The sequence below is a fragment of the Acomys russatus genome, chromosome 28, assembly GCF_903995435.1.
Source record: "Acomys russatus chromosome 28, mAcoRus1.1, whole genome shotgun sequence".
Taxonomy (NCBI): domain Eukaryota; kingdom Metazoa; phylum Chordata; class Mammalia; order Rodentia; family Muridae; genus Acomys; species Acomys russatus.
This window is the reverse complement of record NC_067164.1, coordinates 16,438,792-16,465,265: the sequence shown is the minus strand read 5'-3', so window position 1 is coordinate 16,465,265 and position 26,474 is coordinate 16,438,792. Positions and strand designations below refer to the sequence as shown.

The 26,474-nt window shown below is 43.8% G+C and overlaps 2 protein-coding genes across 2 annotated transcripts in view; one reads left to right on the top strand and one right to left on the bottom strand.

The window, feature by feature from the left end:
* Rassf6 (Ras association domain family member 6) overlaps positions 1–2,182 on the top strand; it is a 30,136-nt gene extending 27,954 nt beyond the window's left edge. Inside the window, exons 8-10 of the mRNA XM_051170166.1 lie at positions 1,713–1,831; positions 1,920–2,017; positions 2,107–2,182. Of these exons, the coding sequence (XP_051026123.1) occupies positions 1,713–1,831; positions 1,920–2,017; positions 2,107–2,182 (293 nt within the window). The remainder of the gene's footprint in view (positions 1–1,712; positions 1,832–1,919; positions 2,018–2,106) is intronic.
* Positions 2,183–8,404: 6,222 nt separating this feature from the next.
* The window catches only part of LOC127210927 (alpha-fetoprotein-like), a 38,512-nt gene continuing 20,442 nt past the window's right edge, over positions 8,405–26,474 (bottom strand). Inside the window, 6 exon segments of the mRNA XM_051170708.1 lie at positions 8,405–8,794; positions 13,214–13,346; positions 19,495–19,721; positions 21,298–21,436; positions 23,786–23,883; positions 25,951–26,083. Of these exon segments, the coding sequence (XP_051026665.1) occupies positions 8,714–8,794; positions 13,214–13,346; positions 19,495–19,721; positions 21,298–21,436; positions 23,786–23,883; positions 25,951–26,083 (811 nt within the window). The 3' untranslated portion in view covers positions 8,405–8,713.

The window sequence follows — 26,474 nt, the reverse complement described above, 5'->3', positions numbered from 1 at the left end:
TCTGCTTAGTGCTGACTTAGCTCCTCCTCCTTGTCCTAGCCCCTTGGTCATCACTACCTGCCACTTCTCTCTGACCTTATCTGTTTGCTCGCTCTTATTCGTCACCAAGGCTGACACATTATAAGAATACAAGCTCTCCCTGAGGAGAGAACAGGGACAGAACTCATGGGTGCGGGACCGGACGGGGGTGGGGGGGGGCGGGGGGTGGGAAATATGTGTTTTCCGTCAGCGGTCCAGATCTTCATGATGTAAACTATGGAGCAGAGCGAGTGGGGGTGTGAAACCAAGTTAGCGTTAGGCTCAGAGGTCAGGAGAGGGTTCTTCTGCACTGAGGAGGAGAGAGGCAAAATCCTGAGGGCTTCCTGTGGCTTCAGAAAGGGGGGTGGGTGGTAAAAATCAGCGCGCACTGAGCAGGAATGGAAATAGAAATAAATCAAATCCAGCGATGAGAAACAGATTTGACCATTCTAAGGAAGGAAGGCGGGGGGGCGGGGGGGGGGGGGGAGATGAACTGAAGGACGCCGGGGCTTTTCTGTGTGCTTCATTTTTATTAACATGAAATCCCAGATGGGAGAGTACTTGTCACAAAATAACAGAAGTACCTATGTGGCCGGCCATTTGCTCTCACTTTTTAAATTTGAAATTGGGAGACTATCTCGTTTTCGTGGCTGGCTGGATGAAACCCACAGGTAATGAAAAGGCCTCGTCTTGCCAATTCTGCATTTACGTTGTAGCTCTTAGAATTAGCGAAGGATTGAGTGCGCGGTGGGAGCAAAAGGAGGGAGGCAGAACCGCTATGACAACGGAACTGCATTAACTGACCCTGGAAATAAATGTTTGTTGACTCAATGAATGAAAGAGAAAATGAATGAATGAATGAATCAATCAATCAATCAATTAAAATTATAAAGAAAGGAGCTATGTTGCTTCTTCAGTAGGACTAAAGTATTGTCTAAATTATCTAACTGAAACTTAAGGTCAAATTATTGGCGCTAGTAAATCAGACCATATATTGAGAGGAAGGCATTCATTTGCAGTTTATATAAAGGTTTTTTATTCCAATTTATAGTAATCTCTTCTTATCTGAAGTGTCACTTTGAATGTTACTGTGCCAGTGTCAATCATAGTCTAAGAATGTGGAATAGACTTTTCCAGCAATAACAAGGAATAAGCTTTAAATGGCATACCATCAGTGTAGTGATACACTCTGCCTTCCTTCACTGACCCTCCACCGGATGGATCACCCATGTGTCCACTGTATCCACACTGTAGACACCACCTCTCCGTTAGTCACTTGGTTATCACAGCGACTCATGAGGCACCATCGTGTTAGTCTTGAAATAATGCTTTTGTTGTTGGTGTTAATGGCCTCAAAGACGTATAAAAGAAATAACGCTGACAGCTTTATTAGAATAACTGTGATTTTTCTATTTTGCTGCTAGTGATTTCTCCCCTTACCATAACTTATTTATAAATTAAATTTTAATGTAGATATGTATAGGAAAAACAGGCACTATAAACCATCTACAGCATTCCAGGAGTAAAATGGGGCTTGAGTCTCCTTTTTATGTTGTTGTTGTTGTTGTTGTTTTAGTGAGTTCTCTGATCCCGTTGCTTCTAAAACAAACCAAAGGAAGACCCAAGGGCAAAAATTCCTTCTTTTCTTCTTCTACCATTCCGTCTTACTGTGGTCCATTCCTTTCCAATTGCAGAGCAGAGAAAGTTAAAGAAGACTGACGTCCCACTGCTGCAGAGGCTCTTGCAAGGACCATCCAAAAGCAATGCTCGGATCTTCCTCATGGATAAGGACACAGAAGAAATTAGCAGTGATGTACAGACCCCCGCCACCATCGCCATGTCTGCGAGTCTCCCCCGGACTCAGCACTTCTTACATTAAGACCTTCTGTTCTCTTTTGCAGGTGGCTCAGTACATTAATTTTCACTTTTCCTTCTTGGACTCCATTCTTCAAAGATTAGATGAAGAAGAGAAAATGGAGACCGAAAGAGTAATGGCCAAGTGAGTCAAGCGTGTACACCGGGGTATGCCTCCCTTCCTTCATAGATTCAGGGCACTCTGGTCTTTCACACTCTTCCTTTCCCTTTCAGATTCAATGCAGAAAGGGCCTTTATCCTGAAGTGTCTTCAGAGTAAGCAGACAGTGAAAACAGAGACCACCGTCTAGAAGCAGAGCATGTCCTGCTCGCTAGCCCTCCTCAGCTGAGCTAGAGAAAGCACGAATCTACAGTCTGCTCCTACATGCATTCTGAGATGTGCGCCCTTGAAGCTACAGAATCTGAGTGCCAGACAGCCTCCTTCCTCTTTGAAATGATGAGGTTGGCTGCAGTTCAGAGTCGGACTAAGGCAAGATTGCACCTCACTCATTTCAGTAACTAAAGGAAGCCTGGATACTGTGTACTCCAAATATTGTTTATAGCAAATTCTTTAGGGAACTGAGATTGAGGTAGCCTCTGCTGATAGCATGCAGTTTAAACTTGCTTTATCTTGTACTCTTACAAAAACTGAGATGCTCACTGACTCATAGGTGACTGGAAGTAAACACTTGCAGTTCTTGGGGTCAACCAGCAGCACAGTTTCCAAACGTTAAGGACCTGAACTGACCATGTTTCACAGCTCTGTAAACACTCGAGCATTCTCATAAAGTGTAGAAATAGTCTACAAGGTTGATGATTTTTAACTCTGTAGCATCAGAGCTATACCCGGCCTTTCAGAATAAAATGGGTTTAGACTTTGTAAAGAGACCTAAATTGGGAGATGGAGAGATAGCTAAGTTTTCCAGAAAACCTGGGTTCAGTTCCCAGTATCATACAATGGCTCAAAAGCATCTGCAACGCCAGACCTGAAAAATCTGACACTCACCTCTGTGGGCACTGGAAGCAGACAGGTGCACAGACCCACAGGCGGGCAAAACATCCATACACAGAAAAACAACCAAGTAAATATTGTTTTAAAAAAAACAAAACAAAACCCTAAGCTCTGATTTTTCTCAACCCAGGCCCTTCTTTTTGTCCCCCTATCCTTCAGTTCTCATGATGATGATGTCCAAACTGTTTTAAGTGTCTTAAAAGTTGGTTGTATTCATTTTCTTTCTTTCTCGATGTAAACAAATATACCACAGACATAGAATGTACTGTATTAACTAGGGGAGGACTGGATTGCGAATACCTAGTTGTTGCTGATGATCGCTGTGTATGAGGCCAAGCTGCTGTAACTGAGCCAGGTGGGGCATCACTACATCCCTGCTGTTGTGTGAGACCCTCTCGAGGTACTCACAGGTCTGCTCATCCCACTTGGAAAAAAGAATACTATGGGATATTATTTGTATATTCTTTATCAATGTGGAGTTTTAGTCAATATTCTTCTATCACCAAACTACTTCCATTTCACATTCTTTTATCTTAAATTGTCTAGTCACATTACCTGTACTAAGGAAAGGCTATATTACCAACATTAAATTGGGAAACAGTGGTCATCATAAGCTATCTGCTCTCAGCATCACCAGAACCTGAACTGGGTGACAGTATAGGAACACTTCAGCCTTTCTGTCCCAGGAAGTCTCCCCCCAATGGTTAAAACAAAATCTTGCGCGTCTGATGCTTTAGGCAAAGCATTGATCGAGGAGGATGTGGTTTCACCTCACTAAAAATTGGCCAACAAATCATAATATATAGAAAAACCTATCCAGATATGGAGGCACAGCCTTATAGCCCAGCCCTACCATTCAGCAGGTGAAGGAAGAAAGATTTCTACAAATCCAGCCCAGATTGGACTATATCGTGAGTTTCAGGCCAGCCTGTGCCCTAGAGTAACACCCTACCTCGAAATGGTGTGTGTGTGTGTATGTGTGTGTGTGTCTGTGTGTCTGTGTGTCTGTGTGTACATGAAGTCTACAAAATGCAGACAAACCTCAGCAAGCCATGCACAGAAAAAGAAAGATGGTCTGAAAACTCATAGAAGAGAAAATCCACCTAATTTCTAGGTGTATGATACAGAGTGTTGTATCTAACAGTGACTAACTGTACTCGTCAGTTCGGATCAGTGGAGAAAAAGGGCGTGGGAACATGAGCACAGTTTAGCATGAAGAATTATTAGGCCATGGTAGGACAACGACAATAAAGACGGAAAGAGAGCTGACGCTAATGGGTACCCACACAGCCCTGTGTTGAGTGTTCGTGGAGGTGAGGAGAAAACACAAACACAATGGTTTTTGCTAAGGATCCGGCCTGCACCGGCTTCCAAGTTATACCATTTTTGGTTTGATTCACTGCTTGAATCGAAAGCTGGAGAAGCGGGCCAGGTAGGTAACAGAGCCAGAGAAGGCTACACCTCACAAGCTTCTAGCACTGGAGAAACCCCTGGATACAGAGTGAAGGAGGTAAATTTTAGTCTCCGGGAGCCTGGGACGCTTAATAGATTTCCAAACGCAATGGTCCTCTAGCGCGCCCTCTGCTGGCATAATATGATACTGTGCAAGCGGCGAAAGACACTTTAAAAGGCTCTACTCCACCCCAGTGCCACCCCGATTTTCACAGGGCTGATCTCAAACTGAATTTGGGCTGAGAAAATAACTGGCGTGTCAGCTCAACAAATCACCGTTAGCAAAGATTAAACTAATCAACAGATAGTGACGATGTGTGCTGAAGCAAATGATATTTTTTTCTTGAACACGTTAGATGCAAATGTTACCCTATAATTCTGCTTGTAAGATATTTAGACATCAGAGATACAACAGCATTCTTCAGTGTTATTACACTGGTGGTTATTGTGACAAAAGGAAGTTTAAAAAACTTAAATGTTCAAAAACAGGAAAAAAAGGCAAGAAACTTTTGCTTAGAATGTTACAGTCATTAAAATTATATTTTAATAATAGGTCTGAATTCTCTTTATGAATATAAGAATACATAACCATATTATAAAATAGTCACTCACTGGGTTATCTATGTACTTGTGTATTTGCACACTCACAAACCCAAACAAGATATGTATACTTTATAAAATTATTTGTGATTCGTGTTTCTCTAATTTTTTATATTTACTAAATAGTATTCAATGATGCTTTAATTTCTCAATCAGGAAGTAGAAAATACACTGCATGAACATTATCCACAAAGAATAAGAAAGAAATACATACAAGAATAGATTCTCACTAAATGTATAATATTTTTAATTATTCAAATCAATCATTGATCTTACCTTCGTGAGGTTTAAAAAAAAATATCTTTCCTATCTGCCCTTCCTAATCTTTCTGCAGATCAGCTGGACATAGTGAATGCTTTTTATTTTTAATTGAGACACAATTATAAACGTGTGGCATTTAATGCGATATCGTTAGGTTAGATTGCGAAGTGGAACGATTGACTCCGGCACATTAATCACCGCTCGTGTTTATCGCTTCTCCAAGCTGAGGACAGTTAAGTACCTACTTTTTCAGCATCAGAAATTCTAAGGAACCAACCAAAGCAGACGGGAGAGTGAGTGGCTGGAGATCACAGAGTCACAGAGTTGCTGAGGCTCCTGGAAGGCTCCACCGGAGCACTTCCGCATGCCTGTGATGGTCTGGGGGAAGCCTGTGTGATCATACACTGAGGCTTTCTACAAAGAGCCAGCAATGGACCAGGAGTGGATCTCTAGCCTTCAAAGGCCAGTACTTACCCTAATAGCTTGGGTGCAACTTCCTGAGCAACCTCGAGCCAGAAAAACCCATGAGAGCCACTGTGAGATTCAGCAACTGTGTTGTGTGGCTAAACGCTTAGCCCCTGTATGACGCAAGACCAGAGACTTTTTATTTTAAAGGCTTTTCCTTGTTTTAGGTAATCCAAACATTTCATTGTCGGTTACATATTAATTAAAATTAAACTCTAGATGTCATACTATGCCTACTAATCATAGAGAAGGTGGTATTTATCATTGTCCTTTTTGTACTTCATAGTACGTCTTGTATATAGCATATGCTCAATAAAATGAATAGACAATTCATGAACTGATGAATTATCTAAAATATTCTTATAAACTTTACTGCACACACATCCATGGTTCACAAATCCGATTCAGTAGTTAGAAACTGCTACATTTTTTACTTAACATCAACTGTCCCCCCCCCAAAAAAAAAACCAAAAGTATATTGTATGATCTCAGCGCTCTGAGATGTTCAGGTAGACGGCATTACTGTAGAGCCTAGCTGCGGGCTATGCTGACTGGCTTGAGAAGCTGAGGGGAAAGCATCCCATTTCGAGGCAGCCGATGAAGGGGAAAGTCAGCAAGTATCAGTACTATGTTGAAGCGTGTACATGGGAAACACATGATGCAATGTGATTCTCTGTACATCAACAGCATTTAACATGTCAGGTTGAGCCACTGGCATCAACATTTGATCAACAAAACCTGAGATGTCATATTAGTCTCGTACCATTTGCCTTCTGCCTTGCACGGCTTTGTATGTACTAACTAGTGTACTGAGCATACAATCTCATGAAGAAACTATTCTTTGAATTCCATATTATGTGTGAGGAAAAATGACCCTTGAAAGGCTAAGAGGTTGACAGAGATATTAATCAGAAGAGATAGGTAAGATTTGAACCCAAGTCTAACTTGAGAGAATGTTAAGAGTTGAGTTCAAGGAGGCTGGTTCCAAGACCTTGCTCAGACAGCATCATCTAATGATGCTGAACGTGGCCTACAGCCTCCCAGATACTCTAAGTCCTCCCCAGCTTACTTATAACTAGGATAAGGTGAAGGATATGTAAATAGCTGCTGGACTATATTGCTTAGGGACTAATGACAAGAAAAAGCACTGTTTAGTATAGCAATATCTAAGTATCTTTGCTCCACAGTCACCTGAATACACAGGAGCAGACTCTGCAGGGGAGAGAGACGCCTGTAGCTGTGTCATCGAGCAGTTGTGAGAGCAATGTGAAGAACACATGTAAATGCTGACATTTGCATATAAGAAATATCGAGGGAGAATATCTGTTATATTTGAATGGGCGTATGTCACATACACCCCTCGCCTGCTGCAGCCTGATCTCCCACTAAGCCTGATTGCCCACAACTACTTTATTTTTGTCTTGCAGCTAGCCAAAGCAGGCTGAGGAGATGGCTCAATGGGCAAAGTGTTTGCTGTGAAAACACGAGAAGCAGATGAGTTCCAATCCCCAGAATGCATGTAAAGCCAGATGTGATAATGCACATCTGTAATAATCCCAGGGCGGCTATGGCAAGATGGAAAGTAGAGACGGGAATCCTGAGCATCTCGTGGGCAAGCTAGCCCAGGCAGGGTACACAGTGGCAAACGAGGTGGAAGGTGATGGCCAGCACCTGAGTTTGTCTTTCTGCTGTCACACATCAGTCATGGCATGCATGCGCCCACACTCAAAAACAATGACACACACACACACGATTCAAAACACAATACCAAAACCACAGCCAAATGGACCAGTCACATTGTCTAAATCACCTTCAGCACTTGTCCAGCTGTTGAAGCCACTCTTGTCTAGCTCTGAGCAAGGCTCCATCCTTCAGTGACCTTTCTTGGTCTCTGTTACAGTGGGTGGTCCAAACCCCTGGGCACCGTGATTGCTGGCTCCACTTTTGAGACACTGGGCATGTGAATTATGACTTTATTATTATGCCTTAAAGTATGTCTTGTATCAACTCGCCAGTGGCTCGGGCTCCCTTGTTTATTTTATCCTGTGTGTGTGTGTGTGTGTGTGTGTGTGTGTGTGTGTGTGTGTGTGTGTGTGTGTGTGTGTGTGTGAGAGAGAGAGAGAGAGAGAGAGAGAGAGAGAGAGAGAGAGAGAGAGAGAGAGAGAGAGAGACAGACTAGGTCCCAACAGAGGCCAGAAAAGGGGTTCTCCAAATTGGAGTCATGGACAACAGTGAGCTCCTAGATATGGCTGTGGAGAATCAAACTTGAGCCCTCTAAAAGAACTATATGTGCTCTTACTAGCTGAGCCGTCCCTCCTGTCTCCACCACTGTATTTTGCACAGTGTGTTAAATGCATGGGATCGCCAATAAATGTGAGTGTTGCCAATGTACATAAACATATTGATAATTCTGGAGTAGAAAAAAACAAGATCAAGGAAAGAGCTTTCTGTTCCTTCAATCAAAATAACTCACTTCTTTAGTAAGCACTAGACTACTGCTTATTTTACTAAATAAGAGAATCGTGGAAAAATGTGAACGTTTCCATTATAAATCTTGCGTTGCTTTCGGTAGAATTTCCAGAGGAAAAAAGTAACATCCGATAATGCTCAAATTAATATAAATGTACTGGGAGTCATTGCTGGCAATGTCAACATTGCATACACACAGGAGACAGTAGAAGCCAGAACCCATTCACAAAGATAACTTTATTAGCATATTTCCCTCAGTTCATCAGCGGTCAGGCTCAGAAGTGGTACAGACAGCTCCATGTTGACCTTGAAGCATTCACTAGGAGAGCCCAGCAACCGGATTCCAGTAAATATGGCTGCATATTAAATTGGTTGGAGGCCTTGCATGTTCTTTGAGCCCACATCTCTGCCTCTGCACTTGAGAGGCAGGCTTTGTGGAGGGAGAACTCTGACAGCTGATCCGGGGGTCAGTATGCCATTGGTTAAGAGGGAAGGAGAGATGGTGTGGACCAGCGGGTGTTCTGCTACCCCACTGAGCCACTGTGAAGGCACTCCACTAGTTCCTGTTTTCCACGTGGTGATCTCAGTGATGATCCCACGTCAACATGCTCTGCGATGAGTTGGCCTCTAAGAGGGACTGGCACCTCATGATCAGTTGGAGTCCCTAAGAAAAAGAGTAGGCATAACCATGAGAGAGAGCAGGGGAAGTCAAAACTACTATGGTCTTGGTCCCTAAAAAGAAAAGTCTTCAAGTTTCCATATTGGATGCTCCATGATGCCCCTTCCTCGGTGTCAGACTTCCCCACAAGACCAGTCACTTAAAAACTCAATTAGTTTCAAGTCATTTCTCAGTTTCACGACATCAGACCTGAAATATTTTCCTCTCTTCTCAAGACAGGCTTTTTCTTGTTTTGTTTTGTTTCAGGATAACACACATGTACATGAACACACATGCAAGCAGATACACTCATACACACGTGCACACACATGCACAAATACACATGGCACACAGACACACGTATACGAATACATGTGCACACACACGTGAGATGACTTGAATTCCTAAGCACCGTGGCCTTCCAGGAGGATGCTGAGTGTATTACTTTAGTCCTTCCTCCTGGCCTCCAACACCGTCACAGTGCATCATTGGGCAGATCAACATCTTTTCAGGCTCTCTTTGACATATGCTTCTGGAATTTTTAAAAAAGATTTTATTTATTTATTTTATGTGTATGAGTACTCGACTTGCATGTACACCTGCATGCCAGAAGAGGGATATCAGATCACATTATAGATGGTTGTGAGCCACCATGTGGTTGCTGGGAATTGAACTCAGGACCTCTGGAAGAGCAGACAGTGCTCTTAACCGCTGAGCCACCTCTCCAGTCCGTGCTTCTGGACTTTAAGAAATTCTTCCTCCTTCAATAACCTGTGAGTTCTTAAAGTCAGTTTTCATGGGAAGTCACCGCAGAAGCTTAACCCGAGACCTTACTTGATCTTCATTTCTCTGACGTTAATGGTGAAAGAAGTCTGTTCCATATCGGTCTTGTGTGAAAACATTTGTCACATAGCTCCTCGGTAAATTGTAATTGCTACAATAACCATTAATGTGCAAATATGTCTCTGGCTAAGGTAAGGTAGGAGGAAGGCATCCTGGAAAACCGATTTATTTATTATTTTATGATGTTGTGGATTAAAGTTAGGGCCCTGTGCTAAGCAACGACTCCATCAGGAAGCTATGTGGCTATTGTCCTGAGCCCAGAAAAACAGAAAACAGTCTAAAAATGAAGACGGCCCAGAATAAAATGAGAACCACATGGCCTGAAATAAAGCCCACACAAGGCGGCTAGAGAAAAAAGAGCTCAGGCTTGGTGGGCATGCTCACAAACACTTTGAAAACCAGAGCTGGGAGGGTTGACATAAAAAGATCACTGTGAACTCCAGGTTAGCCTTGGCTACACAGTGAGCTCCAAGCCAGCCTGAGCTTTGACCATAGACTGCTTAAGCTGTGGAGGCCCATCCTGTGGCATCTAGACTATTAATATTATTGCTTCTTTCTTCATGAAGTCACGCTGGGCAACATCTCAGAGCAAGCCTTAACCTTTCACATCCATTCCACGCTGATTGGCAGCCACACTCCACCACACCAACTTCTGCTAAGTCACGTGAACTTTGTTCAGTTCTCATTCTGTGAGGTGGGTCTGGCGTGCTTCGCCTTCCTCATAGATTTTTTTTTTTTTTTTTTTTTTTTGACTAAAGAGCTTCTGTGACTCGAATGCTTTCCCTGGGCCTGCTAAGGCTCGTTCCTGTACTCCCACTGATCCTGAACCATGGAGTCTTCTTCTGTGAACTGTCTGGATTCAGCCTGGTGTGCAGGTAGATGGGGAGAGGGGTTCTACAGGCTAGAGCCTCTCTTCATCAGGCAACACAGACTGGGACCATGGTCGCCTCATCTCCATGTTTTCATCGTGTTCTTGCAGCACTCTGACGCTGATTTCAACTAGTCTCCCTTTTCCATCTTAGAATGTTCCTTCCATTATGGGGTTATGTCTTAAAGGACAACTTCTATCCGGTCTAAAAATGCTTTCCCCTCTCACTGGCCTTAGGGAGAATGGCAGGTTTCAAGCTCACCCACTTTCTTTCTTAGCGGGAGAACAGGTTTCCATAGCTAACAGCCTCAGGAAACAAACAGAGGAAATGGCTTCCAGGTGCTGGCACAGTTGGCCTTTATAGCTCTCGCAGCTTCCACAGGTGGCCAGCAGGCTGAGCCCTCTCCTAGAACCTTCCAGAAGCTTCCAGAAGACTCTTGAGACACTCCAACATACTGTTCGGTTGCTAGGCATACCCAGAACTTGTCCACCAACATAGAAGTCAGAGGTACAAACTTTTAAAGACTCCAAAATATTTCCACCATCGACTTCTACCTTTTTAGATAACTACACTGCTTTATACATTACATGGTTTGTTTGAAAACATATTCTAGCTTTAAATACTCATATTTAAGATCCCCTAGTTCACCCATATTCTTTTATAATTATGGTGGTTTCTTTGTTTCTACTATCATCCTTTGTTCTGGCTTCTCACCCACAGTCAGACCTATGGAAATACTGTGAGGGAAAGGGCTTTCAGAAGTGTGTCCTCACCACAGCAACCCACCACCACCAGGAGCAGCAGCTGGGAAACTGTCAGAAACATTAAGTCATCAGATGCCACAGAGACCTACTGACTGACCAGCTCTGTGGGCCGAGCACACTCAATTTGTTCTAGCAGCCCTCTGGACTACATGTGCTAAAATCCAAGAAGCACTGCCTGAAGTGGGCACACTAAGGAAGCTTGACCAAATGGGAGAGAATGCAGTGCAACATTGATAAAAATCTATAGTTAACGTTTATAAATCCTAGCAACTTTTAGTTGGTATACTGTAGCATTCAGATAGCTTCTATGGCCTTCTTGAATGAGGAGGACTCTCAGAAGGAATAAAGGAAGGATAAGAGGGGAAAGGTATTTGACCTCTATAGCTGATAAGGATAGATAGGTGATAAATAGATAGATAGATAGATAGAAAGATAGATAGATAGATAAATAGATAAAAGCTACAGCCTACCCACTTTTGCATCAACTGTCTACGTGGTCCCCAACTATGATGGTATAACTTAGATTTTTTTTTTACTTTATATGAAAACCATACACACTTAAATTTGAATTTAAAAAAAAAATTATTCATTACTTTACATCCCAGTCCTAGCCCCCTCCCTGCTCTCCTTCCTGTCCCACTCTATCTCCCTGTTTCTCCTATCTACCCCCCTAGTCCTCAGAGAAGAAGAGCCCCTCACCCTCCCACCCACACCAGCATACCAAGTCACCTCAGGACTGAGCTTGTCTTCTTCCCCTGTGATGAGTGTGCTATCCTGTCACGGTGCTGGCCCCAGCAGTGAGCCACAGTTCCCACTGAGCCACACAAGGAGAGTGAGTAACCAAACTCAAATGAGCATAGTGCTGCTAAGCTGTGCAGCTGGGCACTCGTCTTAAATGAATGTTTAATTCACATTTATTCCAACTTATAAGTACATAACCCAGTTGTTGAGAGACATCTGCTAGACACTTGACTTTTACCGGAAGCATAAAGTTCAGAAAATAAGCAGAAAGGAGCCGCTGCGAGTAATTAAAGCAATAATGAAAGTTATTACCTTTAAAAAAATTCCCGAGAGCACCAGCCCTGACCAGCCCCAGCCTGCCTTGCTAAATGCAGAAGAGCCTGTTTCTTAACTACATGGTCACATGCCCCTGGCAGACCCGATTGCCGGAGCATCTACTGCCCACTCAAGCCCTCAGACAAGCTGTCCCTCCAGCCAGCTCTCCTGCACTGAATCCTCTCTGAGAATGCCCATGAATTTGCTGAACCACATCCTATGACATCCTAAGCAACTTAACTTGCACAACTTTACAGTCCTGTGGACAAAGCATTTACTTGTTAACTCCATACAATGGCATTAACTACAGGAAGTTGGCCTCCTGGTGGTTAGTTTAGCCTATGTGCACAGGCTTGTCCATCCTGTTCTTTCCTTTCTGTGCTCCTCAGGCCCTCTGCTCATGGAGTTCTGCCCACTAAGGAGTTAAAACCTTTTTACCTGACCCTCAGCTTATGCTCTTAAACAACAGTGAGGAACAATTCATGATTGTGCCTCGAGAAATTCCTAGGGAAAAAAAAAAACACAATTTTCTTGAAGAGATATTTAAACTGTTAAGTTTTCTTGATGAGTAATTTTTAAATGGCTCTGTTTCTCTAGCATTAGAGCAAGCTTTCCATTCACCCTGCCACTCTTGCTTCTAAGCATCCCCTCCTATCTGGCATCATCGTTGTTGCGACTACTGCTTTGGTTTGCGTCTGATTCTTCTAGCTTCTCCAAACATGCATAAATAGCAGGCTATCCAAAGCCGAGGAGGCGGAGTACGGCTGGTCACCCCACCCCCACCTAGCCAGTCTGTGGTCTTTCTCCTAATTTCAAATTGCAGTGGGGAAAGGATTTTCCTTGCAGTGACACCCCAACACTCCTCTGCACACCCGCTCGAATGGTGTACACACCTCTTCTCGAAAGCATCTTTCTCTCCTTTCCGCACGGCAGCACGTGTCCACCAGGTGTGTGAAATCCACTCCAATGGACTGGACCGCCTCTTCTGCTGCGTGAGGCTTCTGCTTCACAAGCTCACCGAGGAGCCTAAATGGGGGAGGGGCATTAGCACTGAGTTTACAAGGCCAGCTGCAAGGTCATCTTACTGACTTAGATCCACCGACCACCCTTCTGTCTCCTCACCTCCCTGTCTTCAGGTTAAAGGCAATGAGAAGTGACCCGATGGCCCCATAGTATGCACAATGTTCGTCTCTAGTTTCATTTGACATAAACACCTTTCTGCGATTCTAGAACAGTCACATCACTTTAGTTATCATTAGACAATTCGTGCTAAAGGTAAGCAACTTTGCTTCTGGCCATTTTCCTGCATATGGGTGAAACACGGCACCTTACTTTTCCCTCTGTTCTATTTTACGTTCTAACTTCCACGTGAGTCTCACTAGTCTGACGTGGTGGGAACTAAGAGCCTCCCTCATGCTGTTAAGGACAAGACCTGTCAGCTTGAAGATGCAGTGGCTTGCCTGACAACTCTGATTTCCCTCACAGATGACTCCCTCGTGGATAGCAAGAGCATCTCAGCCACCATGAGCAGTCAGAATATCAGTCTAGTCTATGCATCCATCCTTATCCACATGCCTTCTAAATAACATTGCTTACATTAAGAAGTTCTTTCTTTCTTTCTTTCTTTCTTTCTTTCTTTCTTTCTTTCTTTCTTTCTTTCTTTCTTTCTGTTTTTGGCTGCTTAGGACAAGAGAAATTTAACCACAAGGGAAATGAGAACAAAGGCCATGAGACAGGCGGCTGGAGCTATGACTCAGCAAGTAAGGGAGTCTGCTGTGCAACCGTGAGAACCTAAGTGTGTGTCTCAGAATCTACCCTTGTCTACGTCACCACACTGTGAGGTTGATGGGGCAGGAAGATAGCTAAGCCTAGATCCAGGTTCAGTGAGAGACCCTTTTGCCGAGGAATTAGACGGAACACAATAGAGCAGGACGCCCAACTGCCATCCTCTGGTCTCTGTACATGCTTACACACATGTGCACAACATACACACACACACACACACACACACGCACACACGAGGGCAAATGCACTTATCAGCATTATACAACTCAGAACCACTCTTCAACCTTTTCAAACGCATGCTGGTAATTGCCAGCACTCTAGCACATTCTATAAACAGGTATAAAAGCAAATACTTCAAAGTTCTAGGTCATAGTTAGACATGGGTCCTGACAGTAAATTCTTCAGCCTTTCCTGACTCAAAGTCAAGATTGGGGATATTACATAGGCACTAATATTGGGAGATGAAGACTCCAGCCCCCACCCATCCTGGATCACTAGACCAACATGAGCTGCGCCAAGTGGCAGAACTGGTTGGGACAGTCATCAGCAAGTGGGAACAAAGAGGCCACACTATGGTCTATGTCACTGTCCTCACAACCCTCAGGCCCAAGCACGGTTCTCCTTCCTGTTCTCTTAACATGGGGATCTGGCCTGACACAAGGCAGGTAACAGGGGCCTTTGTTTCCCAGATTGACACGCTTCCTGCTCTTTACTGTCTCTTAGCCATGGCCACATGTATCCCAAACAGTATGGGGCCTGGGCAGTAGTCAGCAGAAGACCTTTTCATCTAAGATGGTGTTTCTCCTAGCTCTGTGTCCTAGGCATTTAGGTAAAGACAGATATGGTGACAGAGAATATAAGTGAAAATTTCTTTGTAGTAATTTATAACAGAAATTGAAGATAATTTTATGTCCAATTATAGTAAATCCTTACATTCATAAGGCAGAACATTGCAGGATCATTACAATGCTATTGTGGAGAGTAATTAATGACAAGATGTATATAAAATATGCAAGTGTAACATTTTAAGGAGAAATATTTCAAAATACTATGAGCAGCAGTCAGCTTTCGGAGTGTGTTTGTCTTTGCGCTGTCTCAGGCCATGTGCCTGCTATTTTATTTATGGTAGTCAGCGTTATAATTTCTGTTTTCTTCTGAAGGCGTCCTTCATTTTGCATTTGGAGCAGTGGTTTCAGATTCTTTGGACATAACGCGCACATCTGTGGGATGAACTTCCAGCCTCAAAGCCATGAGTGAGAGGTCTACCTAACGGGAGGGGGGGGCAGGGGGAGGTTTGGTGTGCAGATGCAGGAAGAGCTCCGGGTGCCCTGCCACATCTCCATTATACTCATTTCCAAGTCATACAGGGAGTGGGGCAACTAGTTCTTTGAAGGAGTCCTGAGAAAGTGTTTTCTCTAAAGTTCTGCAAACCATGAAGGCGCATCGGCTCCGCCATGGTAGCAGCTCTAAGAACATGTCATCCTGGGAGGATGGGAGAGGGGTGACGGTGGTGGCTTCAGGGGAAGACTACTCCCTGTGAGTCTGAGGCAGTGCTAGGCTTGCCTGCCTGGAAAGCTTCTGGGTGCTGTGAGAGCAGAGAAATGTCTCATAAACTCCCTCCTGGGGCCTGTAGATGACTCCACAGTAAGCTCTCTAGTACCCGAGTCATCTCTCCTGGCCTATAACTGATGCATCTAACAACTGAAAAAAAATGTACATATCGACAAGCATTTCTTCATTTCTCTTACTCTTATGTTCTTGGGAAACCATCAGACCAGGAACCTTGGCAGCCTACAAACACCACGGGGCTTCCCCATTTTAAGCATCTGTTTATGGTCCCTGTGGTCTGACCTAGAACATTAAGCATCCCAGACCGGCAAGGAGACAGGGGTTTGTAAGGTCATAAATCATGCTGTGGCTTAATTTTCACTCACTGGTCCAAGCTGCGTCTATAAGAAGAACATCTGAGTATGTACGCTGCAGGGGCTTTGTGAGACCAAAGAACAGATAGAATATTAGAAGACTGAGCACCTACTGCACTACCTAGTACATTGGAGATACTCAATAAATGAATCTCCAAGGAAAAACAATGTTTGGTTGTGGTGGTGGTTGGACCACTTGCACACAATTTTAAATTATGTTCCTTCAATCAGGGTCTTCTTCCTTCCTGGCGCTGCACGCCCCCCCCCGCCAGCCCAAAAAAATACGGGTACCTGATCCTAGCTCCCCTACATATTCACTTACCAGCAAATAATCAGGGAGTGTCTTGACTATCCTAATGAAATCTCCGGTAATAGTGAGGCTCTCTCACATACACTCCCCTCTCTTCTGACTCACGACTGAGAGTTTCCAAACACCTCTATGACTTGACACCTCCCAAACGCTCTAGTCTGATCTATGAAAATATCACACACACACACACACACACACACACACACACACACACACACACACACACACACACACACACACCTTTCTCTCCCCCTTCCTCCCTCCTTTCCTCCCTCCCTCCCCCCCTCCTTCTTCCACCCCCACCCCCATCCCCAGTTTGTGGATGCAGTTCTCAGAAAGGCCAGTAGAGGACGGAAGAACACAAGGGCTGAGTTTGGAACTTCGCCCTGAACTGGGGGAGAAATGGCCCAGTGCATGATGGGCAAGAATCCCGTCACCCGGATTCAGGACCTCTGGAAAGGAGGAAAGGGAACATCAGGGAGTCGTTACTTCTGGCCTCTCTGAACTCAGCAGCTGCTATGCCATGGATGGGGGTAGGGGGCTGCACTGCCTACCAGAAGGTCTCGCCTCGACCCGTCACGCTCTTTTTGAAGTTGTTTACCTCCCCTCTCCCCTTCTGCTCTTCAGCCCCAGTATCGCCCTGGCAGCCTCTGGTCCTCTAATACTTCCCACACCTCAGTTTTTTAGTTTACCTTTTAAATTTGTACGTCTGACTTTGACCCTTGTTACTACCGATTTGTTTCCAGGCTTCTGTTCTTACAGTATACAATGTTCACTAAATTATCAATTTATTTAAAATGAATCTCTCTGTTTATATAGTATTTAAAATTAACTTCCACATTGTTTTTTCATATGTGCTTTAGCATTTTTTTTAAAACTTCTTTTATCCATTTTCTTTTTCTTTTATCCAGTACTAGGGAATAAAGACAAAGCCCTATTTGTGGTTGGGTGTATACACTGAACTACAAACCTCTTTTCTCCCCCCAGATTTTGAGACAGTCTCACTATGTAGGCCAGGCTGGCCCTCAAACTCATGTGTAGTCCAGGCTTGCCTAGAACTCACTGCAGGCCCGAACAGCTAGGACTACAGGTGTGTTCCAGCAGGCCCAGCCTCGATTTCCTTTTCATCTCTTACTTTTCAGTTTTTCTCTGACCTCAACCTCTGCTTCCCATACTTGTTGTGTGGTCTCAAATTGAACCTAGTTTTTTCAATCCCCTAGTTTCCTCACAATGAAAATGGTGCAGTGGTGTTACCTACTTCATAAATTTACAGTGAGGACTTGATAAAGTAAGGAGGAAAGGGACGGGAAATGATGTAACTATATTAAAATCTCAAAAAAAAAAAAAAAAGGAGAGCATATGCATATGTGTGTGTAAAATAAGTATTAAGAAAAGAATGTGCCCTCAGCAACACAGAATGCCATGAAGTTTCTTTTTTTTTTTTTTTTTTTTCACTGTAGTTTCGTAGAACTGTGATGGGAAGTGACAAGAAAACAGATTTCTAGTCAACAAAAGGATGTTTTTAATATGTAAGTGTTTCAAATGATGCAATCGGTGGCTACAACTGAAAATATCGATGAATAAACTATGCAGTGTGTTTTGGAAGGGTTTCCTAAATTTGGAGAAGTTGACAGGACATAGACATAACGCTGTTTTCATGGTGCTTTGACCTTATGTCTTCATAGAAAACAGCATTGAAGTGTCTGTTTCCCACACTGATCACGTCTATGGGTACCTTGCTTTCTTGCATTATGGTAAGTACTGCAAAGCTTCATCTGGTGAGAAGAATCGCATCTCAAGAGAATAAAAGGGCCTGTGGATGTAGCTCAGTGGGCTCGGGCTTTCTTACCTAGCATGAGATCCAGAGTTGGGTCACCAGCGCTACGTAAAACAAGTGTATACGCTTGTAATCAGCACTGCAGAGGTAGAGAAGGATCGGGAGTTCAAGGGCAGCCTTTGCTTAGACAGTGAGTTGAGGCCAGCCTGGACTACATGAGAGTCTGACTTGAGAAAGAAAAGAAATCAAGGATTTGAAGACTTGCATTCATTGGTAATGAGTTGCCACTAGTTGTCACCTTCTAGTACCATCCCCCCCCAAAAGAAAAACAAACAAACAAAAACAACAACAGAAAACCAACCCACTGTTTCAAACAGATGGTTCTAACAGCAGCTGAAGATGCTATTAGTGACTATGACGGCATATTATGAGATAATATGACCCATTTTGATGGAACAGCCCAAAAGATTTCCTCAACATACAAGTCCCGCAAAATCCTAATATGTTCTGTTGTCTAAACTATTCATTTTAAACTTTAAACTAGTGTGTGTGTGTGTGTGTGTGTGTGTGTGTGTGTGTGTGTGTGTGTACCACAGTGCGTGTGTGGAGGTCAGAGGACAACTCTTGGGAGTCATTTCTCCCCACCCCTTGTGGGATACAGAGTTAAAACTTGTGCACGAGCCCCTCTACCCACTGAGTCATCTCACTGGCCCCTTCATGATTCTTTTTTTTTTTTAAACTTAATTTTTATTTTTGAATTGTGTGTGTGTGAGCACATGCACAAGAGTATAGAAGAGGACACTAGATTCCTTATATTGTAATGACAGGTGTCTGTGACTGACATCCACCTGACATGGATGCCGGGAACAAAACCCAGGTCTTCTGCAATGCAGTGTACATGCTTAACCACTGAGCCTTCTCTCAAGCCCCACAGTTGAGTCTTAATAAGAACAAACCGGATTACATAATGGCAAGAGATCTCTGACTTCTATGTTTAGTGTTGCTACTTTCCTAGAAGAGAAAGGAAACGGATCATTTCCAAAGTTCTTTAACAGAATTCAGTTTTTGTTGTTTTGTTTTTTGCATAGGACACCTTATTAGACTAATGCCTAGACTTCAACATTTTGGAAAAATTATATTAATGTATCCTCTGCTAATATTTTCTCTATAAATCTGCTTCATTCTCATTAACTGATCAGGCAGGGGTCATAACAGAGTAGTTATACTGGATTATTTGTTTAATAAATTTAGTTCCATCTGATTTCCAACAGAAATTTAGTTGCTGTGTTGATTGTGCAAGAATTGTATCAGTAGCCGACTTAAGTTTCTCCATGTCAAATCCCCGACTGGCAGCAAAAACCCAAGTGAACCCAGGCTTACTTTTGCTTTTCAATCTGGAGTTCCTCCTGCTGTCCTTGGCACAAGTCTTCTTTAAGGCTGATGACTTGGTCACAAGATGAAGGTGGAGAAACGTACGTCCCGTCGGCTTGCAGGTCATCGAAGCACAGCTTTCTGAAGGCATAGGAGCTGTCACAGCAGTGGCCCACCCCACCATTGACAGGCTTGGCCTCGTGTCTCCTGCACAGAGCTCCAAGAATCAGCTTCGCCTTTTTCAGGAGAGAGTTAAAGCAGGTGCAGTGAGGTTATGTTTGTTGTCTTTTTATCCACAGACAGTGAGGTTATACTTAAGCACCCCCAAGTCCATCTTCCTTCTAGCACCACCAAGATTTCACTGAGCGCCAGCCTGTGCACCTTCTTGGCGTCACTGCCAGACTGCGGTGCACTTGAATCATCTCTGGGTCCCTTCCTCTATCATCTGATAGACCTGCGTCAACACAAGATAACTGTTTCTTACAACCTCCTCACACCACTAATTCAGCATCAAGCCCCAAGCCCACCCTACGGCTGTGGCCAATGAGACTCAAATGTGAGTTGCCGGTGGCACTTCTCCACAAGCTCAAATCCAGTGTCTTCCACTGTTAAGTGACAGACATCTGCACCAATGGCAGAACGGATACACAGTAGGTGCTCTGTGAGTGTTGTCCCTGTGGGTGGTTGGGGCGGGGGCTTGGTCCTGTTTCAGTTATCTTCCCTCATTTTCTTGACCCCTTCCAGAACTGTCTCCTCACCTTGCTCCCACTTCGGTGCCCACAGCACAAACACTCGCCCTAACACAGAGTCTATAAACTTGCCTGTGTGCCTCTCTGAGAATACTAGCCACTCAAATGCCCTATCACTCATGTATGGAAGGATGAAGTTATTCAAACCAGTCAGCATAAAAATTTAACTATGAATTATCTATTTTAGAAGTAACCAAGACAATTTCCCCCAAAGCAAGGCTCTAGACCATACCAATCTAGTCAGATTAATTCACTGAGGAAGGCGTGATTCCATAACAAAATATTTTAAAGTTAAAACAAAGGCAGGGATGGGTAACAGCTTGATTTTTAATTCAAATAACTACGCTTTATTAGAAAAAGGCTATAGCAAGTTAGCATAAAGGAAACAATCTGCTAGGAAATTATCACCAAACAAGAAATCAGAAATGCTGAAGCCGCATGTCTTGAGAGACATGGAAGCTAAACCTCAGAGGCGTGAGTGCTCTGCTGCCCAGCGACAGTCTCCATGGTGAGGCAGGAATGATGAAGATGCTTCACGAGAGCCTGCTGGAAATGCACTCAAGGCCATCCCTGCCCTTCCCTCCATCCCGTTGGAACCAATCCTGTTTTAATGCAACTCTCAAATATTTTGATCTAGGAAAAGGCTAGCCTGTCACTATAGCCCTTCATCTCTGGCTGCGGGAAGACATCGCCCCGAGAGAATGAACACACTTAGGCACTGACACGTTAAACACTTGTGAGTTCCACCAACAGTAGTCAAACATCCGCAGGGCCTTTGAAACTGCTGCCAGAGTCAAGTGTGTCAACTTTACACCCCAAGCACCTTGCATATGACCCAGGGGAAAGTTTTGTGAATCTAATGGCAGGCGTTTGAGTGGGGCACTCGTCCCTGCTGCTAATTAAAGACAGTTGGCGGAGCCACCTGGAAAGATTCTCCTTTGAGAATTCTTAATCCCCACCGGTAGGTCACAGATATGTCCTCACAGAAATGAGGTTGATTCCTGGGGGGAGCCAGAGAGCAGAACTTCAGAGAGATGACAGGTGTGTCACGAGCGTTGCTTACCTCGTCCTCCACACAGGCCGACTGCAGCTCATCCCTTAGTGGGCAACATTTGCTGGCAGCTGCAGCCATCTTCTTCGTGAACGCCACCAACTCCTGCGCAGGCAGCTGTGGGGCTTTCTTAGTATAAAGGACTGTGAGCCTGAAAGAACAAGTTTATATGGGTGCACACGCAAATATCCATCTACAGTTTCCCACGGTATCTGATTTAGGAGGAACGAGGTGTTAAGCTAGTGCTAATGATATCTACAGCCCAGTACTGAATGCTCAGTGGGTAAGTGAATATAATCGCCCTTGTCAAACCACTCACGCCTTCCTCTATCCTAACCCTTCTTTGCTGGACTTATCAGGGAAACTGCCAGAGCTAAAATCAGACCTGGAGGAAGAAGTTTCTGGGCGGAGCCTCAATAAAGCTCCTAGGGGCCGTTTTCTACCTGTGGTGACCATGAGGAAGTGACCTTGAGGAAGCCTCCCCTTCTCCAGGGATTCACACCCCAGCGAGCAGGAACAGACAAGTAGGGTGTGTGGACAGTGAAGAGAGCTGCTGGTGCCGGGAGCTAAGTCGGAACCTTTAAAGGGCTCCAGTCTCGTGCTGAAAATGAAGGAAAGAATTGCCTCCCTCTCCATAGTTCTTAGTGAGATCACTTCAGAAAGCCTTTTAAGGATTTCAACTCTGAAATGTGTACTGTTTGTGTTGGAAAAGGCATCTACCTTTTCATCAACTTTATGAGCCAGCAATGTCGTCTTTGGCCCAGGATCCAGGGACATAGACAGTTCTCCTTTTTCCCAGCTTTTGGGGAAAGGGATGAGGGGCCTTTGAGGGGGGCATGGGAAGCTTGGTTTGGGGGAATTGGGAGGAGCTTAGCTGCTACAAGCTGCAAAACTATCTCCTTTCTTAAAGATAAATGAAGGGCTTGAGGGAGGCAGGCATGCCGATCTCTAGAGACTTGGTTAACACAAATAAGGTACTGTCAAATCATCTTGAGGACCAGTCATTGTTCAGAGTGAGTTGGCTAATTGTTTGTAATGTGTTGTACCTGCTTAGCTGTGATTGTGACTGGGGAGTGTGACTTGTGTCTTTCCAAGCTGTCAGTGACTTAGCCCGTGGTACACATCATGTCCTGGTTTAATGTTTATTCAATTAAAAAAAATTAAAACTAGCCTATTTCAATATTACCTTTGCAAATTTTGTTCTTAATATTGCCCTAACATAGAAGATGATGCCGTGCCCATTTCAGGAGCTCAGGCGGGGCATCCAGAGGAAAGGTCTTTAGAGTTGAGAAATGACAACTCTTCTGAAGGAGAGATAGCGTAGGAGGGTTTGGGATGTCATTAACTGTGGGGTTGATTTTTGAGGGGGTTGGGGAGGAGACCTAGATATGAAATCTTTGAGAATGCACAAGGGATTCATATGAGTCAGAGCAAAGTATCAAACCATCTTAAGGCAGTTCCGGCAACACAAGTTAAAAACAAAAAACAAACCAAAAAAAATTGTAGAAGTAGTGATAACACAGAAAGACACGAAGTGGTTTTTAAAGTGAAAGACTATAGAACCGCGTGTTCAAGACCACAGACAACTGGATGTAATTGCTGCATCGTGGGCAGAAATGCGCGTGGAAGAAAGGCACAGTCTCTACAGCAGCCAGAGAGACAGATGACCTTGTGGGAAAAACCCTGCTACAGCAGCATCAACCTCCCTAGGTATTCGTTGGACTCGCCTCAGACTTCCTGAACCAGAAACCCTGAGTGTGGGGCCCGGGTCCTACTGTCTTCTGGAAGATTTTGTCCCATTCTGAAGTCGAAGAGCCACACACTTAACCCTTAATTAGCGGCTGAACACAACATAAAAGGAAATTACGAAGCCAAAAACCCTGCCTAAAAGAACGAGGGTACTCCCGTGAGCCATTACTGTCGACATTTAACTTAAACTCAGTATCATGAGATTCTATATCCGCCTGAACTTCTCTTTAACAGTGTGTTTCTAAATAGACCGTTCTAGTAAGACCTCAATGATCCCTAAAGTGGGCGTTACTTTTTGGTTCCTTAATCCTTGATAGGATTCACCGGGCTCTCTGTACACCAGCTGTCTCTGTTCCTTTTGACAGATAACTAAGGCATTCACCCAGCTCTATGATTAGTGGTCAAAACACTAACCTCACCTGAAAAACCTGACTGGTAAGTGGCAAGGAACCCTGGATCCTAATCCCTGCTGCAGCTTCCATTCCAAGTCACAGGCCCAAGGTAAAGGGCCAGGAATGAGAGTCCATGGTGGCCCTGCAGGGTCTATCTTACTCACTTACCTCAGGGGAATGGGGGACTGGCCTTAGAAGCAGGATGGGCACTCCCAGAGTTGCATAAATATCCACTGAGTCAGCACAGAGGGCTGGCTAATACTCAACTGTAGAGAGGGTGAAAACTGAGCAACTCTTAGCATTAGGTTTTAACCAATAGTCACTGATAAGGGGGGCCCTGGGGTGTCTTAGGAACATACCTGTCCAGGTAGTTACTACCTCCCAACTTCTCATATAAGTCACACTGAGTTTTGACACGGTCACGGCTTTCAAGTACCACTCTTTGGAACATCTCTTTCTGAAAAAAAAAAAAAAAAATAGATGTTGTTAGTGTTTATCCAGGGTCACAACTATAGGCCTTGAGGTAGGGTACAAAATATTTTCCCCTAATAGTTTAATACAAATATCTGCTACATTTTTAAATAGCGTGATTAATTAAAAAAAAAAAAAACTACATTTTTGTTGTTGTTTTGCTTTGGTTTGGTTTGGCTTTGTGTTTGTTTTCTGATTTTTGCTTTTTTCAACTAGTGGATTTGGAAGTCAAAGGGAAAAAGCAAATCATGCTTTTCTGAAAAAGAAGTTGTCACATGCTTTGTGGGATACAAGTGGAACAGCAAGATTGAGAGTTCATTTTACCATGCTATAAACCCATTTTTGGGCCTAAGTGCCAAATTCTATAACCACTAGCAAACCATTCATAAAGCCTAAAAGAGAAAGGGAGAGCTAGCTTATAGATCTGTATGACTAATCTCTCTCTCTCTCTCTCTCTCTCTCTCTCTCTCTCTCTCTCTCTCTCCCTCCCTCCCTTCCTTCTCCCTTCCTCTCCCTCCTGCCCAGTGTGTGTGTGTGTGTGTGTATGTGCATGTTTGTTCATTTAATAATTAGACTTTTTATATTAGCAGCACATACATATGCATATAAGCACAGATATATAGGTATAGAGATAGTAAAGTTTAGAAGTCAGGTTTAATTATAAACATATCAGTCATGGCTATACAACATGCCACAAATGTAAACTAAAAGGAACCAAATATAATTTTCAGAGCTACAAGTAAGTCAAAATGTTTTTAAACCATGAGGTAGGCCCCAGTAAGAGGGTATTCGTAACCCTGCAGGCTCAACTCTTAGATGGGAGCATGTCCCCCTTGGTAAGCCAACACAGTGTCCCTTTTCCCAATAAGCTGTTGACCTGGATTTTATTTTTACCCCTGTCTTTGCTGCCGGTGTAACATCAGACAAGCTACTTAAGCTTCTGAACTGTAACCTTTGACCCACAGAATGCACTCAGTAGATGCAGCATGGCCTGTTTTCCCAAGCTGCTGAGAGATTCACCTGGGTACTATGGTAAGTCTGCCATGCAACCTCTGCCCACCCATGTTCCTGCATGGTGCCACAGCTGTATATCACTGGAGTAGTTGGCTTTACTACTGTTGTGATCAAACACCGTGACCAAAGCAACTTGGAGAGGAAAGGGTTTATTTGGTTTTCGCTTCCACTATTTATCATCAAGGAAGCCAGGACAGGAAGGCAAGAGCTGGTGCTGAGGCCAAGGAGGAGAGCTGCTTGCTGTCTTGCTCCCCAGGACTTGCTCAACCTGTTTTCAAATAGAACCCAGGACCAACAGCCCTTGAGTGGCCCGATCCACAATAGACTTGGCCTCCACCTCAATCGCTAAGAACAGGCTTGTCCTCAGCCTGGTCTTACAGGATGCATTTTCTCAATTGAAGTTCCCTCCTCTCTTGTGACTCTAGCTTGTGTAAAGCTGATATAACACAGGTTTCTGTCTAGCACAGAAACCTAACAGGAATGTTTTGAAAGGGTGCAAGGTCTCATAACTTTCTCTCTAGAAACAGAAATACTGTCTGCACCTGTTAGAACCCACATGCTGAAAGACAGGCCTTGGCTCTCTACTCTCGCCACAGTCTTCTTTGGGTAAGCCATTGGTTAGCATAACGAAAGTCAGAACTACCTAGGCCTTGTCAATACAGAGCTAATTGTCAGTGCTGGAACTTGTGGGGATCCTAGATTCTCCGTGAAGATGGCATAACAAGAGCTGCTGCCTGTGGTCGGGCAGGTTGCTAGCATCAACCAGACATGGGACCCAAACACGCTGTACCATCCTGCTACTGTGGCAAGCCAGCATCTGCATTCACTTCAGCGAGGGTTCTACAGAGGTCTCAGGTACATGTGATGATCTGGCCTTGGTTTAGGGAGAATGCCTGCTTCTTGCTCCGTGCTTGAAATTAACCAAAACATGTCAAATTCATTTTTACAAAAGGGTGTGCTGCTAAGAGCACTGAAACTTTCACTGTCTGTAACTTCTTGTGAGAAACATGTCAAATAAATAAATAAATAAGGAATTTACCCCCCGGCTGTGGCATTCCAAAGGGTTTTTTAACTTGCAGCATTTCTCCAGTAACAGTTCATATGTTGCAAACACTCTTAAAATCACTGGAACTGCCAACTCCAGGTGTCTTCTTGAATATTCATAAAGAAACCTGTATTGTATAAGACACATGAGAAGACAAAAATTTAAAGTCAGAGGCCATAAGCTTGTGTTTTATTTTGTCTGTTTGTTTTGTTTTTCAAAAAGCCATGAAGATCATGAAACTGGATTGACGTTAAAGCAGTTGGAAACAGAGGGAACTTGTCAGAGGGGCTTTATTAATGCTTTGAGATAAGAAAATCAATCAATAAATCACATGATTTTCCAAAGTTATGTGGTAGTGAATGGCAGATTCAGAACTTGAACCTGAAAGATGTTGGCTCACTAGTAGGTTCTGGCTCAGAGTCCAGGCACTTCTATGTGAGATCAGTTTCAAGTATTATATAAAAAGATGTATTTCCTAATTACCTTTGGGAATAAACTAAAAAAAAAAAAGAAAGAAA